The sequence below is a fragment of the Musca domestica genome, unplaced genomic scaffold (genome assembly GCF_030504385.1).
Source record: "Musca domestica strain aabys unplaced genomic scaffold, Musca_domestica.polishedcontigs.V.1.1 112, whole genome shotgun sequence".
Classification (NCBI taxonomy): Eukaryota; Metazoa; Arthropoda; class Insecta; order Diptera; family Muscidae; genus Musca; species Musca domestica.
Window position 1 is genome coordinate 1,688,140 of NW_026712140.1, and position 18,315 is coordinate 1,706,454.

General features: G+C 33.0%; 1 protein-coding gene across 4 annotated transcripts in view; it reads right to left on the reverse strand.

The window, feature by feature from the left end:
- Positions 1-18,315, reverse strand: part of LOC101895140 (uncharacterized) — an 88,088-nt gene that overhangs the window by 3,871 nt on the left and 65,902 nt on the right. For 3 of the 4 annotated variants that reach the window (XM_020036512.2, XM_005182815.4, XM_005182819.4), the window contains 3 exons: positions 824-1,001; positions 528-745; positions 111-461 (listed from right to left, as the gene is read on the reverse strand). In XM_020036512.2, the coding sequence (XP_019892071.2) occupies positions 111-461; positions 528-745; positions 824-1,001 (747 nt within the window). Of the gene's footprint in view, positions 1-110; positions 462-527; positions 746-823; positions 1,002-7,505; positions 7,599-18,315 lie in introns of those variants that run through there. The other variant, XM_005182820.4, reaches the window with a different exon arrangement.

An 18,315-nucleotide genomic window follows, 5' to 3' on the forward strand; every position in this document is an offset into this window, starting at 1 on the left:
TTTTTAAATGCTGTACTCTTATAGCTTTGTTTAAATTTGGCAATGATACTTGTCATTTCGAGAAATGTAAGATTCAGAAAATATCTGATTTTATTAAGCAAAAATCTTACCTGGTATGGCAAACTGCACAGTATAGGGATTGCGACACTTGAAATTACGTATTTCAATTAATTCACCGGATTTTTCTACAACAATTTTCAACACATCGTCTTTTTCCAAGCCTTCATTTAACATGGCCACCACCTTATTCTGGCCAATTTTAACTTTCTTGGGTAGAATAGTAAAGCCATCGGAGCAGGAGGAAATGCTGCGCGAGATGCTGGAGCCAGAGTCATGACAAACGGGACGTTGGCACAAGGCACGGCCTAAAATGTCCGTGGCAATACCCAAGATATTACTTATTTGAGCTTGATCATTGTCACGTATGACACATCGGCGCCATCTTAAGTAATTGGGAAGAGCTATAAAAAAAACAACAATTATTTTTTTTTTTTTTTCAAAATTATCTTTTTTGAATTCAAACTTACCCGATTTGTGTATTTCCTTGACTTTTTCCTCGGTAACATCCAAGAGAATACCCAAAACTTTCTCCACTCGAATTATGCTCAAAAGCTGGGACATCAACAGGGAATGGGAGAGAGCCAATAAAGCAGGACACAGTATGATAATTTGCAAGGCAGTATTTTGGTATTTATAAGCAATTTCTTCACTAAACGGACCATCTTCGATTTTGATGTGCAAAAAGCTAAAATTAAAAAAAAAAAAAAAAACAATAGAAATTAATAAAGAATTAAGGTTAAATTTCGTTTAAATATTAACTCACTTAAAAGGTTTGCGTCCACGTTGTTTGGTAATTTTATCGAAATGATTTTTTAAGAAATTCGCTCTCAATATTGCCCTTTCACTGTGCTTGGCCGTCACAATCAGAATGTCGTCCATGTTGTAGGCTGATGAACCAGTAGAGCTGCCGCTCATGCTGCTGTTCATGGTTCCACAGTTGTCTGTAAAATAAAAACATAATTTTTAGTAAAGAATATCCAGAGTCGTCAGCCACCAGAAAACTCTGCATTTTCAGAGGTAAATTTAGAAGTAAAAAAAAAAAAAAAACAAGAAAAGATACGAAATACAATATAAAAAGTCGAAAAAAGGCAGCAACAGAAATGAGTGGGAAAACAAATTGAGACAAAGCGAAAACAAACGACAATATTCACTGATAACAAGGCCGACGGCCAACTTTGAAACGTCCCTACCAATACAGAGCCCTATTACATGCGGTTTTATGCTATATTCCCTTTTACCGGCATCTGACATTTAGGGATGGCATGGGATGGCAGGCTGGCTGACTGTCTGCCTGACTGACTGATTTGGCTGCATATCGTTGATATGTGTGTATTTATTGTTTGTATATTTACATAGGATTTCTTTTATGGCCGGCCAGTCAGCCAGCCAACCATGTATGTTTGATGGGGGTGGGGTGATGGGAACAAAAAAAAAACGAAAACAGAAAAAATGCAGAAGCGATTAAATGCAAACATTTGTGTCACCATAGATTTCGACAATCGTCCATTCGACGAAAACAAATCGACACTTTGTATTTGTTTTGATGGTGATTTGTTTAAGCATTCCATGGCCATGTTCCATTGGTGTTGATGATATTTGACTGCAACAATAAATGTGTTGAAAATTGTCCTCTAAGTGTTAGAGTTGTATTTTGTTGGTTTTTTTTATTAAAGATAAATGTTTTGAGTAGCTGCTGATAATAGTTTGCCCTTTTTGTTACGAAATTGAAGGGAATTAAAAAAATAGTTATCGAAGTAGCAGTATTTTTCGTCTGCATTTTTGTGGGAGGAAGTCGCTTGCAGAAGTTCTGTAGTTTTCAAAATTTGTATGATTGATTGTGAAAAAGGAATGTCTGCTTTAGAATACCGGGTTGTATTGGAGCCCAACGTTTGGTAGGGGTGATCCTTCGGGTTTTTAATTTTTGCCAGTTTAGTTTATAGGTTTTTATAGTTCTTGGCAGCCAAGTGTTTTATGAAAACCGGTTATTATTTTCAGCGCCCAATTTTGTGTTCTATCGGGTGTTTTATTTCCTGCCAGTTTAGATTGCATGTTTTGATCGTTTTGGCGCCCAATATGGGCTTTTTATTTTATTCGTATGTTTCAATATAGCCGTATTTTAAAGATTAAAATTACTACTTTTTGGCGCCCAACGTATGATTTGTATTTTATTTTGAAATGTTATCTTGCATTTAAGGTTGTCCCCTGCTTTGGTTTACTATTTTCTGGTAACCAACGAGAGGTTCTATCGGGTCTTATATTTGTTGTCAATTGAGATTACAAGTAGTTTTTAAAAATTAGCTTTCCCTATTTAACGTTCTAAAACTTTTATTTCCATTAAAGGGATTCGTAATTAACCCTAAATCTAATTAGATATACATATGTATACAGTATACATTATGATGAGACATGTCTGCCTACAACTCCATTCCATGTCTTCTGGCTTCCATAGACTTGTCATGTGAACACATGAAGAATTCCAGCATTCTTCTTCTGGAATATTATTTTATGATGGCTGGGGAGTGCATGAAATGTTATTTTTTGTGTCTGTTGAAAAAAAAAAATGTTTTTAGGACTATTTTTATATACAAATTCTTCTTGGCAAAAGTTTGCATTTAGTTATTTTTTGCATTCTTAGTTAACTACACATGTTGAAGATTTCGCCAGACAGGATTATTGTGCCAGACACATGATAAACAAACGGAATTGCGGGTTGGTCTGTTTCATTGTAATTTGCAAAATTGGGGTAGACAAATTGCAATGCAATGTTAAAGCGTTTTTTTTTTTTACATCTGGAGAAATGCTTTAGAGGGAAGTACGAAAAAAATGTATTTTAAATATTATTTTTGAAGCGAGAATGCAAATATTTGCAATAACACGTTGGGCGCCATATATGAAAAATTTCCCACATGTTAAGAAAGAATTACAGACCTTTTATTCTTTCGATTTTTTTCCGCATGATTTTACATGAAAGCTAAAAAATAAATATAAAATTTATTTCTCCCCATAAAAATAATGTTTTACAACTTTTGGAAAATTTCCTCACCAACTGGGAGAAAAGGAAAATATTACTCTTTTTATTTTTTTCTGAAAATGGTTTTATAAAAATCGCAAATAATAACTTCAGAAATAATTATTAATAGGAGCCATTACATGTTGCAATTTCACATTTTCAAAATGTTGACCTAACTTTTAAGTCCTCCATTTTTAACAGACACGTCATTAGCTTTATTGGGCGCCATAACGTATCAAACTGCATTAATTTTAAAACGGCTCATTTTTAAAATATTTTTTTTTCACACAAATATTTATTATATTTATTTATATCCATTGAAAATCCCTTGAATTATGATGGTTAAAAATAATTTTTATTTGCCATTATTTTGTCGCCATAAATTTCCCCAGAAAATCCACTATCCAAGGTGGTCGTAATGCAAGAAACTTTTTTTTATTACCAAAGAACTTACAACATTTCCAACGAAATTACAAAAAAAATAAAATAAAACAAACACACACATTTAACAATAAATTACCTTAGATTACACGAAAAGAATAAAAACAAAGCCACCTACACTATTATCTACACCACTCAGCGACATCTGGACAACACAAATAAAACAACAGTAGCACTCGCAGCACTTTAAATTCAATATTCAAACAACGTCCACTCTCAAACTAACCAAGCAAACCAAGCCGGCGATAAAGTTAATAAATTGTCTCACATAAATCCTTTTTAGTACCACGCGGCACTGGCTAGCAAATGATGAGAAAACGTTTATAAAACACTTAGTGTCGGCGAATGAAACAGCAAAAAAAAAAAAAAACAATAGTTTAAATAAATAACATAAATTTAGTCACGTTCTGTATAACATTTAAATAAACAAAAAAGCGGGAGAAATGGCCCTGTGTATTCTATTCTATTGATGTTTCAAAAGCCTACTCTACTACAAAAGATGGAGAGGCACAATAAGTTGCACAAAATCAAAAGTTTTGTTTTATATATGCACACATATATTTTTTCGTTAATTTGTTTGCATTTTTCACATTTTGGATTTCTTGGTGTTTTTTTTTTACTTTTTTGATTTACTGTTTTGTTTTGGTCTCTTTTGTATTTGTTTGTGATGTTATCGGCAAGCGTGGCACCCAAATACTGCACTCAACGTTCGTTCCCTACTTAAAGAGGCAAATGTTGAACTTTTGTGACACCCACCATAAGTTGCAACTGTGCGCAGGCAGCCAAAGCAAGCAGCATCAACGGAACCATCAGCAGAAAGTGAATCGGAAAACACACACAGAAAGAAAAAAAAAACAACAAGGGATGCATCAAAACAGCATCCGCAGCAGTTGCTTAAGACTAATCTCTGGGAAAATGAAAAAAGACAACAAAGTTAGCTTCTGTTTTGCACAGTGGGAGAGAAAAAAAATATATTTTTTTTGGAAAATTCCAAAAATATATCACAATAAAATGCAGAAATCACAAAATTTTTGGGAATTCATACTAAATTTTTGATCGATCAAAACGTTGGGCGCCAAGACTTTTTTATATATTAGGTCAAAATAGATATGTGAACAAGACAGAGTAATGATACTTATTGCATTACTAGGTAGTTGAAGAAGAATATAGAGAATAAACACCTTAACAAAGAGAAGTTCTATCCATCAAATAACCCCAACTTTAAATTACAGTCGGATGTTTAAGTGTATGTTTAAGTTTAATAGATGTCAAAAATCTTGTCGAAACTGCACCAAATCTAGGACCTGCATTTAAAATATTACGAGAGTCAGGGTGAGATGAAAAAACTGCAACCAATTTCAGATTGCTGTCTTTTCGAAGCCACTCTTCCGACAGTTGTTAAAATTATTCCAGTAACAGCTCATTATATTGTTTACAAGCGGAGAAAAGCATTTTGGTGAGAATTTTCCAGAAAAAAGTTATTCGTGATGGAATTCAAGCGTGATAGTGTGATTTCTTTATATTTGGCTGGAAAAGCACAAGTGGCTATCGTTCCAGCATTTAAATGTGAATAAATCTTTTGTGTCTCGTACCATCGCTCGTTATCGTGATATTGGTAGCGTAGCCCGACGTCAAGGAAGTGGGCGGAAGAAAACAGCAACAACAGCAGAAATGGTTCGATGTAAAGTCATTGAAGTTCCAAAAAGTGCAAGAACTTACACCGCAACAGATAGAAAATAGACTCATAGCTAAAGATTTGCTTCGCTTGGCCAAAAGTGTTGAACTGCCCAATTTGGTTTTCGTCGATAAGAATACCTTCGTTGTCCAACAGTTTGTAAACAAACAAAATTATCGTGTTTGCCAAAGAGGTCAGCTGAACATGTGCAACTTCGGTTGGACACCAGAACTCAAGCCCCGACCATGGTGATGATGTGGGCCGCCATAACAGTCGATGGTCGTATTAATCCACCGTGGCATCAAAATAAATGCCGCATATTATCGTGAAATATTCTGGAGGGTGTATTAAAGCCTTGGGCACGCAAACATTTTGGCCGCAGACCTTGGACATTCCAACAGGATTCAGCACCAACGCACTCAGCACGCGCCCCCCAAGAATGTTTACAAAATGGGGTCCCTCGCTTCATTTCCAGCGCACAATGGCCACCAAAATCTCCGGATACTAATCCGTTGGACTATTATGTCTGGAGTATAGTGGAAAGCAAGCTTGGCACTAAAAAATACCAAAGTGTCGATCGCCTAAAGCAAGCGCCTCGCTGAGAATGGGCCAAAATACCGCAAAGCAACAATCGGGCAGCGTGTGACGGTTTCATTGGCCGTTTGAAGGCCATAATTCATGCCAAAGGTGACCAAATCGAACAAATCTAAACTTATTCTGAAATTTGATGCTATTTCGAGCAGATTCTAATTTGCAAACAGCAAAATTCTTCCAAAATCAAGGAGATACTAATTTTTAAACAGGAGTAACTTGATGGTTAACTAAAGATATTAAAGGAAGGGGTGTATATTAAGTTTGTATGTAACTCCTACTCTTGGAGTTCTCCCGCTCGCGAGTAAAAACGAACAAATCAGCGCACAGACTTTATTTTAAAACTTTGCGCAACCACCACGTTCAGGCCTGACATGTTCAAAATGCAAAACATTTCCAAAAAATAAAAAAAAAATGAAATCGACGATAAAGCTCTAAAAGGCTATCCAATCCATTGCCCTCTTTTTAACTAAAATTTGAACATATTTCCTCTCCTTTTTTTTGAATTTATCAATAATTTCCTTTAACCACTGTGTATTTGTATTTGTTGTGACACTTTGTTTGTGTTACGTGCACCGCTGACTGCCTCTGTTATCTTTGCCACTGTTGTATTTTTTCGATGTTGAGGGAGCCGGTGTTGGTATTTTGCTGCTGTATTGGGGATTTGTGCTGCTTATTCTTCACACATGTACGTCTAGAATGTATATGTGTGTGTGTTTTCCTTCCTGTTTAACGTTTTATTCAGTTCACTTTTTTATTCCACATCAAGTAAAGTCCTCAAAAAAAATGTTTTCTTGAGCTCCAACAACCACATCAAAACATAAATCATACAATTTTCAAAAAAGGGTGCCGGAGATGTAATTTTCTTTTTTATAAAAGAGATCCCAATATAATTACAAATAATTTTCAATTTTCGATTTTTTTTTGCAATTTTCTGCAATATTCGTTGGATTTCTCTTTTAAACTCCCTTACAAGACCACCTAACTTGTAGGCATTTTTGTTATTAATTTTAAAGCTATTAAACTCATTGCAATTTATTAAAAATATTTTAGCCTTTTTAATTATTTTTTTCGATTTATTGTCGTTTTCTTTTTCTTCTACCCCTCTTATAGGATTAACGTTGAAAATGGTTTTCGGTGACTCAAATTAAAATGACATATTTCATTTACAATTCACAGACAATTCAAGTGACATCTCAGACAATGCATTAAAGCCCAACGAAAAGACTGGCATATTACCGTCGAGGTCTGAGAGAAATTGAAATTTAATTTTGCACAAGCAATGACAAAATTGCAGGCAGAGGCAGGCAGGCATGCGGGGTGAGGGAAGGGGTAACGCTTTTGTAAATCAACATCTGTTAAGTGTTTCATGGTGTAGGCATTTAAACAATGGTTAATACAATGAAAAGAAACAGAATGGATGGTAAGGGTTGTTATAAAAGAAACGTTTTGTTGTTGTGTCGTTTTTTCTTTTTTTTTTTTTTACAAAACTTTAAAGATTTTATTTTTGTATACAAATTTAAGTCATTTAGTTTGCTCAATATCTCGTGATGTCGATTTAATAGAGATTCTGTTTGTATTTGATTTGTAGCTGTCAATTAGCCAATTTTGCCATTTGTTTTATCAACCTAAGCACTTTCGCAATGTTGTTCATGCTCTTTCCCTTCTTTTCTAAATTGACAATAGAATTTCAAGAATTTGAACTATTTGCATCGCTACCCATTTTACCTCTTTGCTTCATATCAATATAATGGCCAGTTGTTGTGTTAGCATCCGCGTCTTCATCGTCGGCATCGTTGTCTATTGCACGATTGAACACTGTACAATTTCGTAATAAACGAAATTTTGGTTTTCGAAATGACATGATTGTTAATTTTGTTTATTTTACTTTTTTCAGCTAAGAAAATATTTCACAAAACAAAATTTAGCGGAATTCACATCGATTGCGTTTCGTTGTTTCGATCTCATAAAAACAATTCTTCGTTCACTTTAAATGCTAAATTGTAACTGAATATCTAAATCTTTTGTTTTCCGCATTGAGTACCATTGTTGTTGTTATTGTTGCTGCTGTTGTCTGCCTCTCTTTAATTTGATTATGATTTGTTGGCTGACTTTAATTAGAGTCTTAATTCTCGATGCGAATAATTTTATTGTTGCTCTGTAGCCCAATGTTTATGTGTGTGTGTGTGTGTATGTTTGATGAGCTGAGCTTGGTTTGGATTTAATTTGTTGTTTTGCTTTTGCATAAATGGTTGTTTTTTTCTCTCTCTCTCTATCTGTCATTAGCCTCTTTCAATTGTTAATTAGTGTACATTAATTTAATTGCAAGAGTAGTAAAAACTAGTTTTCTCTGATTCTAATGGATTATGGATGGAACAAAATATTTGTAACATTTGTGAGAGTGGACGCTATCTCAGATAACAGTCTAAAGACTAATGCCCACAAAAAAGAGCAAAGTTTGGGACGTTAGAGATTGAGTTTTATCAGGTTACAGGAAACATTCGACTATCTGTGCCAAAATATATATTTTCTTTTTAATGACTTCGTTATCTTGCATGCTTTGAGGTTCTTCCTCATGAACTTTTTCGCAGCCCTCCTTCTCGATTTTCAACATTTTTTGGAATATTTAGAGGTCATAATTTTCAGATTTTTAAAAGTTTTTTCTAATCTGATTTTAAGTTCTTAATCTCTAATTTGCGGGCTTTATAAGTCCTTGTATGAAACCCAAATTTGTCATTTTTTTAATAATTTTCCATTCGACTTCACGTCCCTCAAATTATATTTTCCTTATATTGGCTTTGTACGTTATCGACCCTATTCATAAAATCTTAAATTTGAATGTTTTAAAAAAGCAAGATTTTCTGAAATACTATGAATTAATCTTTGATTTCTTTTAAAGTATTTTTTAGAGGCTCTGATTTAAAAAAAATTTTAATATTTTTGTGGCCTTCAATTGTAAGTTTAGTACAAATGGACCAACATACCGCAGAGCAACATTCGGGCAGCGTATGACGGTTTCATTGGCCATTTGAAGGCCACGACCATTCGTGCCAAGGGTGACCAATTCGAACAAATCTAAACTTATTATAAAATTTGATGCTAGACTTGTTCATTGCACTTTCGATTGAGTTGACCTCTGCGATTATTCCTAATGTGAATAACTCGTAAGTGTAAGTTTTTGCTTTCATTCAATAAAATTAAAAAAAAAATATTAGCGTTTGACTTTGTTGCATTTTTTTTATCTCACCCTTTAGTACGAATACGGAGAAATAACTCCCAGAAAATCTTTTTTCTTTTAATTATTTAATAATCAAATCAATAGAATATTAATAAAAACAATAGTTTAATGACTTTATTTTTTTGTTATCTCCAAGTTCCCATGCATTTTCTCATTCGAATCTATTTATTTCCATTGACAATTTACTATAAATCAATCGACATATGCGGGACAGAGATTTCTTATTTCGGAGAAAAAATGCAAGTTCATTTTTTATTGTACCAGAAAATTAATAAGAAAAAAAAGAAGCTGAGCTAAATGGACCCCCAGCTTTATGAGTCCAACAAACAATTGGTTTGTTGCTAAGGCTTCTCTGTTCTTGTCAATGGATAACAAAAAACATGATAAATGGAAACAAACAAGAGACAAGAACTAAATAAACTATAAGAAGAGAAATGTCCCCCTATAAAAAAAAGTATGACTTAATTAAAAACCCTTGAAGAGGCTAAAAATAAAAAAAGAACGTAACAAGTTGAGCAGTTGTTAAAAAACGAATCACATTTTAAGTCTGTGAACGATGACCTAGAAAAGCTTAGCAATGGAAAAATTTAAATTTAACTTTAAAATTGTTTTTATTTATTTAAATTTATGATCATAGATCAACATAATTTTCACGCATTCACACATTTTTTTGTGCTGACTTGGATATTAAGTGCTGAGCTTGTTGTCCAGCTGCTACTAGCTAACCGCGGACGCTGATGCTCATTGTCTATTCTCAGGGTTTTAAAAACAATTTAATAATTTAATATACACATATAGCACTTGAGAGCGCCGGATTAGGGTCATTGTTGTTAGGGAATAATTTAATAATGACAATCCAAGTAAATATGAGAAATATATTTATTACATGTGGTTTTTATCTTAGTTTTTGTGATTATGGTTGCAAACATACGATATTTTATAGAGGATGTTCTTAAATACATTTTGCAACCAAAAATTACACATTTTTGTTTTTTTTTTTTTTATATAACCTCCCACTCCAACTCCTTTGGCCAAACACATGCATTCCATTTCCTTTTGTCCTCATTTACTGACAAATTTCAAATTAAATAAATAGTATGGAAAACAAGCTCCAAAACGAATGTAAACATAAATATTATGCCAAAAAAAAATGAAACTACAAATGCATAAATTTTACGCTGAAATAACTTCATCAACTGCGGAGAAAGAGACACAAAAGTGATTTCAGCTAAAATTTATGATATTTTTAAAGTAGGCAAAAGTGAAACATTAAAGCCACACACACGCACTTACGGCGAACAACAACTACTGCTACCAATGACAATGTGTAAATTTATGAAGACATTTATTAGACAACCAGACACATTTTTAAAATGCTGCAGTTTTGAGTGAAAAGAGATGCATCTCTTTCCATCACTTCCAAAAAAAAAATCCCCACACTCACATTCCCAATATCATGTTAAACAAATTTGTTTTAGGACTTCAATAAATTACCAGGAAAGAAAATGAGGAAAATTCGAACAAAACTTTGAAACCAAAAACTTCCAATCGCATAAAAACAATTTTTATCACCTGATTTGGGTGAAATAAGACACGATTATCTACATAAATTCTTGCTAGACTGCCTTCCCCCCTTCTTTAGATAAAATTTCAATTTTAAAATCTAAAACATTTTTGAAAAAAAAAAAAAAAAACTTTAAGTTTGATGCTAAGTTGGGCACAATATTGTTGTTGGGTTGTCATAAATTAATCTTTCATTTGAGGCGGAAAAAATTTTGTCACTTTCACAGTCATTTATGGCTGTTCCTGTCACTCTTTTGCTGTTGCACTTATACGAGGGAATAGCTCAAGGGTTTTGATTTTTTCCTGACTTCCCTTCAATCAAAACTATACAGACAAAAAATACAAAAGTGTTGTTTCATATTTGTTTTATGGGAACATTAATTTTCGTATGCCAGCGATGTTGTGTTCAATCATTGATGCATAAAAATGAATAATTGTCACTTCCTGCTATGGGTTTTGGGGGGGGAGGGGGGGGGGGGGAGGTGGTACGTGAGTGTTTGGGAAAATTCCTAGGAAAAAATGTTAATCTATAAAAAAACAGTGTTTGTGAAATAACCATTTGATATTAAAAATACCCTGACATAAATGAAAATTAATTTTGCTATAAAACTCAAAAATTCACTTTTAAAAAAGAACATTAGGTTTGATTAATTGAAGAAACTCTTCATTTTATATGATTTTTATTCACACAATAAAACGAAAATTCTAAATAGTAAATATGTTCACACGGCTTCCTTCAAACATATATTTTGATGAGGGTTAACGTTGGGCGCCATTTTATATACACCTCATTTTTAATAAAAAAAACGGAACTGGAAGGGAAGAAATATTAGGACGACTGGAAATATAGTTAGCTTAAAGGTCTTTGTATGCCATCATTAGGCTTTTCCTTGGGCGCCATTTCGTATGCTAAATTTTAATGTTTTATAGCAATCAAAAAATACTACATGAAGTCATTACTTAGTAATAACAGGTTTTTATGGGAACTTGTTGTCCCCTTTTATAAGGTTGGACTTTAGGCCAAAACCAGTATAGAGGGACATATTCGCTTAAATACTTGATAATAAACCTATGAAAAATTGTAAAATGTCCTATTTTTGTACACATTACAACAAGGCCTCCCAAAAAAAAAACATAAATTTCTAGTTAACCCAAGGATCAAAATTCCATGCAATGCCTAATATACATGAAATAAAAATAATAATTTTTACTTATGTAAAAATATATTGCATGTTATGCGCTTATATATAACTCTCAGATCAGTATTTCATTCCAGTTTAAACTAATAAAAATATGAATTCCAACACATGCCATAACATTTTCAAATTTCCAACAAAAAACAATATTTACCCAATTTTTACAAACTACCTGCTTATATGTTGTTGTTGCTTTAGTTTCCTACCACTTCATATGTGACTTATCTCGGTATGGGGCCATGAATATTTAAGAGTCCTTTAAAACATGTGTTCAAGGATTCTCTTAATATTTTGTAAAAGAGAAAAACAAAACACTTGAAGAAGTAGGCACAGTACTTCGATATATCGAACATATGGAGATCACAATGGTACACCTAAGACACGTACACAAATATCCTCTCGGAATAGAATTCGATGATTGAGAAACTCTCCATATAATGACAAATCACATGGGGATTTCTTTAAAGATATAAGTTAGACAAGAATATACTTCCAATTTTTTATTTACGCAGATATTCTAAATTGATCTTTATACGAAAATGTAAAACCCACGTTGGGCGCCATTATTACCTTTGGCGATATGATGTTATCAATAATAGTAATTCAATAGTGTTTCAAAAGCAAACTCCAACAAAATGCCTCATGAAAATTTCGAATCCCACGTTGGGCGCCATCCCATCTTTTTTAGTAAACTTCGTGTGTTTAATGAACATACATCAGAATAGGAAAATAATTTCAAAAGAAACATAAAATTCTTCCCATTAGCCAAAATATTTGAACAAAAACAAAAGAAATATTTTTTATTAATCTTTCTTTTAATGGTTGATCTTTATACGAAAATTTACAAACCACGTTGGGCGCCATTATTAGCAGTATGATGTTATCAATAATAGTAATTCAATGGTGTTTCAAAAGTAAACTTTAACAAAAACCGAAACCTAGGTATTCCCTGCCTTACCCCCTGGTAAACATTACCATCGTTCTCCACTAATAAACAAACGTTGTTTTTATAAAAACAACAATAAAGGGATTAAGTCTGACCATTTTGCAACAATAAAACACCGCAAAGCTAATTTCGGATCCCACGTTGGGAGCCATGCCATCTTTTTAGTTAACTTCGTGTTGTTAATGAACATACATCAGAATATGAAAATAATTTTAAAAGAAACATAAAAACATAGAATTCTTCCCATTAGACAAAATATACGAACAAAAACAAAACTAATATTTTTTGGATCACGATGTTGTTTGCCGTTTCAAATTTTGTTTATCTTTATTTTAAAGATTCACGTTAACCTATCTTGATTGATTTTACTTTTAGCCTATTGTCCTGCTCATAGAGTTTTGAGTACAAAAACATGCATCACTTCGCCAAAAAGAAAAATACACACATATTTCTAACATATCTTCTTTGGGCGACCGTATGAAGTTAGTAAAACAGTTATTTTATTGTATTTCAAAATCTATTCAACAAAACCTAAAACTCAATGAACAATATTTCGAAAAGACTTTCAGATTATATGTTGGGCGCCATTTCAACATCAAAATCATCTTGAAGGTAACACCAACAAATTAAATCTGATGAGCTTTACCACTAGGTAAAATTCAAATACAATCAAATGTTTCAAATAATTTGTTCAGTTACCGTATTGAGCGCCTTCCCAAAATATATTTCTCATATTTTTATTTTTAATAATTTTACTTTTAATTTCAACGGAGATTTCTCTTTTTTGCAGATTTTTGTTTAATATAATATCGTAATATCACACAAATTGGGCGCCACAATAAAAATGTTTCCGCATATTTTTAAGGTACAGATACTCCACTTTGAAAAACATTTATATTTTGTTTATTTTATCCCAACAAAAAATGTTGTTCATTAAATTTTTCCAGCATTTCAAATCAAATTAAATTCATAGATGTGAAGTTGTTCAACCATGTTGGGCGCCATTGAGTTTTAAGTACCATCCTAAAAAAACTAATAATTTTTATTCGAAACATATATTTCCATACCCAAACTCATCACAAAAATATTTTATATCTTCCTCTTACGAAAATGCAACACTTCATTGATCAAATTCATAGAAATTTTTAATTCAAACAAAACACAAAAAAAACCTAATTTTAAATACATTGAAAACAGCAACAACATTCCATATCTTTAACACCATCATAAAATAAAGTTGCGAAACTATAATTGAGAGTTCTAGGGAAATGCCATGGAATGTGTTCTAAAAACAATGTTCACACACAGAACCAATAAAAAGTTTTAAGAAATGCGGAACTGTATGAAAGCGGAATTCAAAAAGAAAACTAGGTATTTAATGGATTTTTCAAATGAGGTAAAAGAAAACAATGGTTTTCAACACTACAATGGGATTTAAAACAAATACATTAATTTCTTAAATGTTCATGTACCAAGAATATGATCATGACAATACCATCATATATGCATATGTACGCATCATCCATCATCAATATTTTCACTTTCTTCCCCAGCATCATCATCTTCATTGAGGTTCATGATTATATTTTTATGTTTGTAACCAAACCGAAATGTTAGATTTATTATAATTGGTCCACTATAATTGTTGTTGTTGCTATTGTTCATAAAAATACCAGAAGTTTATATGAAGTACAAAACGAACACTGCCTATGGCCCTCATAAGTTCATAAAGCATAACTCTACTCCATAAAACCTCATCTAGATACCGAACATACCTCATTCCTATGGGGTATGGAGATGTTCTATATCGAAGAAAAAAAAACACAAACAAAAACGAAAGCAAAAACAAACAACGCATAAAAACCGCCTTCGCAGGGTTGAGGAAAAAAAGACTATTATAAACATTTAAACTCTGGAATGTTGTCCATGTCATAAAGCTCATAATTATGTTTTCAATAAAAAACAGCGCATCACGATTATGAAGTTAATTCTGACTACAACCAACTACTGATGATGCTACTACTCTCTCAAGCCAATGATGTACATACGATCTCAATTTGTGTTTTTTCTTCGTGTCTTCAGTAAAATGTTTATAAAATTGTGGTTTTGTGTTTGTATTACAACTGGAAAACAGCAGCGAAAAAATGTTACATTTTGTAAATAAGTTATTTCCTGTTTGATTAAACAAAAAATGGAAGTTTACAAATGTTTTTGCTATTTAAAGCAAGTGATCAGATGTGTGTAACTGTTTTTATGCGGGGTTCTTACGCATTGTTAGCGTGTGGGGAATCAAATGGACAGCCAGTAAAACAATTAAGGGGTTAAAGAAACCTAAAATTTACCAAAATACCATTGCCCAAATGAAGATATAATCAGGGAAGGGACTAGTGAAAAAAGTTATTCTCATGTAATGTGGGTCTTGAAAATATAAATTTTAAAGCTTTAGAAGAGAGTTTGTAGATGGCGCCCAACGTCTAAATTTTCTAATGTACCATATAATTGTCTAATTGAACAATAATCGGAGAACATGAAAAATAATAATGTAAATTTGGATGCAGTTCGGATACAGAAAGTGTAAATAAATAGACTTAATTGGTCTGTATATGGCATTGTGGTCTAGAATGATGAAGATTGATATTATTATATATTTTGAATAAATATTATGATCTTACACTTTCGGAATATTTGAATAGTAACTCTTTCCCATTTCTTATAAATCTCCCTGATCTATGAGAATTGAAGAAGAAATACCGCACCAAATCCCCTTCTACCAATCACAAACCCCGTTACTTTTGTTGTTATACTTATCAAAACGAACAATGAATACCAAGTACCTACATCATTGAATCTTTCTATTTAATTGATAGCTCAGCAATTGAACTTTAAAACAAAGACTACTGAGCACCATACAAAGTGCATGCTCTTGAATGGTTGAAGCGTAGCGGCGAAAGAAGGTGTAGTAAAGTGGGCCAAAAGATTACATTCTATACGGTGGCAATTTCCATACCAAAACGAAAGAAGTCTTCTTTCATTTACAGTGAATGTGCTTTTGTTTTTTTTTTTCGTGTAAATGGATAATCTATATGCAAAAGTGGTTCATAACCACAATGGTACGTGTGTTATTGGTGGTAACCACTTGTTGTTGGTTTTGTTGAGCAGTTTGCTGCAATTTCAATTGGGAATGGGTTTACAAAACAAGCGTTTTGTGTTCGCTTGTTTTCGTTAAATGTGGCCTTTTGATGCCTGACAATTGTGTGTTATCGAAAATCTTTTGGTGGTCTATGGGTGCCCTCTGGAGGTGTAGCACAGGGGAGTCATTGTAATTTGTAAAGGCAATTGAATTGAGTATGTGGTACTTTCATTCTTTTGTTGGGGGTATTGCATTCGTTCCCAGAATCATAGTGAGATTATTGGCTTGTTTTGTTTGCATTATTAATTACATTTCATTTGTATTTTATCTTTTTTCTTTGGAAATTTTAAATTTAAATTAATTGTATCCATGGGAATTTTTGTTAAACTGTCTTCGTTTTTTTATTAAGAAAATAGGACAAAACACTCAGCACTCAATTTGCGAACAGGCTATTCTTAGCTGGACTTTACTAAAAATTAACATTTTTAATACGAAGTCGATTTTTCCTTTATAATATTGATTCTTACAGTTGGGCGCCACATGGATTTATGCTGCCTCGCATTGGGCGCCATCTAATTATTGTTTAGAAAACTATCCTTACTTTAAACTTTATGGAAATTTAGCCTTAATTATCCAATACAATTGAGTCCCCGTTTTAAGCGACATTGCTACAGAATTGTTTTCTTCTGCAATTTTACAAATTTGCACCCGATATCTGAGCAAAAAAGTGTATACAAAATATAAAAATAAGTAAAACAAAAATTATTTATTATTTTTTTTATAAATTACTTCTCTTTTTGTATTTGTTTATTAAATTATTTTTTAAATATTTATTTTAAAATGTTGATATTTTCGATCTCATTTTATTCATCTACAGTGTGAGATGAAAAATCTGCAACAAGCTTCAGACTGTTGTCATTTCTAAGCCACTCGTTCGACAGCTGTTAAAATTATTCCAATGAATTTTCCATAAAAAAGTTATTCGTGATGGAATTCAAGCGTGATAGTATTCCATTCGGCAAATATTAAAAAATGAGCTCGGGGTAAAGCCATTGAAATTCCAAAAAGTGCGAGAACTTACACCGCAACAGAAAGAAAATAGACTCAAAAGAGCTAAAGAGTTGCTTCGCTTGGCCGAATGTGGTGAATTGCCGAACTTGGTTTTCTCCGATGGGAAAACTTTCGTTCTCCAGGAGTTTGTAAACGAACAAAATGATCGTTTTTATTTCCAAAGAGGTCATCTGAAAATGTTGGCCAACAGAACTCAAGCACCGGCCATAGTGGTGGGCCGCCATAACAGCCGATGGTCGCTCTCCGCTCGTATTAATCGACCGTGCCATAAGAATAAATGCCGAATATTATCGCGTAAATATTCTGGAGGGTGTATTAAAGCCTTGGGCACGCAAACATTTTGGCCGCAGACCTTGGACATTCCAACGGGATTCAGCACCATCGCTCTCAGCACGCGCCAACCAAGAATGGTTATAAAATGAGGTTCCTCGCTTCATTTCCAAAGCACAATGGCCACCAAAATCTTCGGATACCAATCCGTTGGACTATTGTGTCTGGAGTATTTTGGAAAGCAAGGTTGGCACTAAAGAATACTAAAGTGTCGATCACCTTAAGCAAGCGCTTCGCCGGACATGGACCCAAATGCCGCAGAGCAATATTCGGGCAGCGAGTGACGGTTTCATTGTCCGTTTGAAGGCCATATTTCGTGCCAAAGGTGATCAATTCGAATAAATTCTAAAATTTAATGCTGTTTCCGATTTTGTTTTGCTTTCATTCAATAAAATTAAAAAAAAAAGTAAAAATTATGGCGTTTGACTTTGTAGCTGTTTTTATCTTATCTTTGGGCCCTTTGTCACCATTTAGCTTATGTTTAAAAAAATACTTTAAAGCATATGCAAACTAAGCCGGAATTACCTTATAGGAGTTCTTGACTTCGGCGCCGTTTCTACATAATTAGTTTCTTTTCAAATTTTACAAATGTGCATATCAACAAATTTATAATTGTCAAGCATTTAAAAAATAATGAATATAGTTCTTACAGAACCCTTTTAATCCTGAAAATTGTTTCCCACTCACACTTTGCTGTTCATATAGTACTCACATATCCTCCATTTCCTAATACAATTATAAATTTCATTTTCTTTATTTGAAGCATCCTACAACAGTCTCTCTTCCTAATACCATTTCAACACACTCCATTACCGATAAGATTTTAATCCTTAAGTTCATCTCTCCATAAAAATATCACAACAACAAAGAAAAATGCTGAGTATTTTCCAAAATTTCCAGCTAATCTCCCTTAGTCTAGACATCGAGAGCAACGCTTGAGGGATCCTAATTACAAGTACATTAACAATGAGGGAGAAAATTGAAAACTTGAAGGAATACTTTTAATGGACTTCCCCTGCAGCCTTTGTTAGTAGCTACTTCATAAAAATCTTTAATTTCCTTTG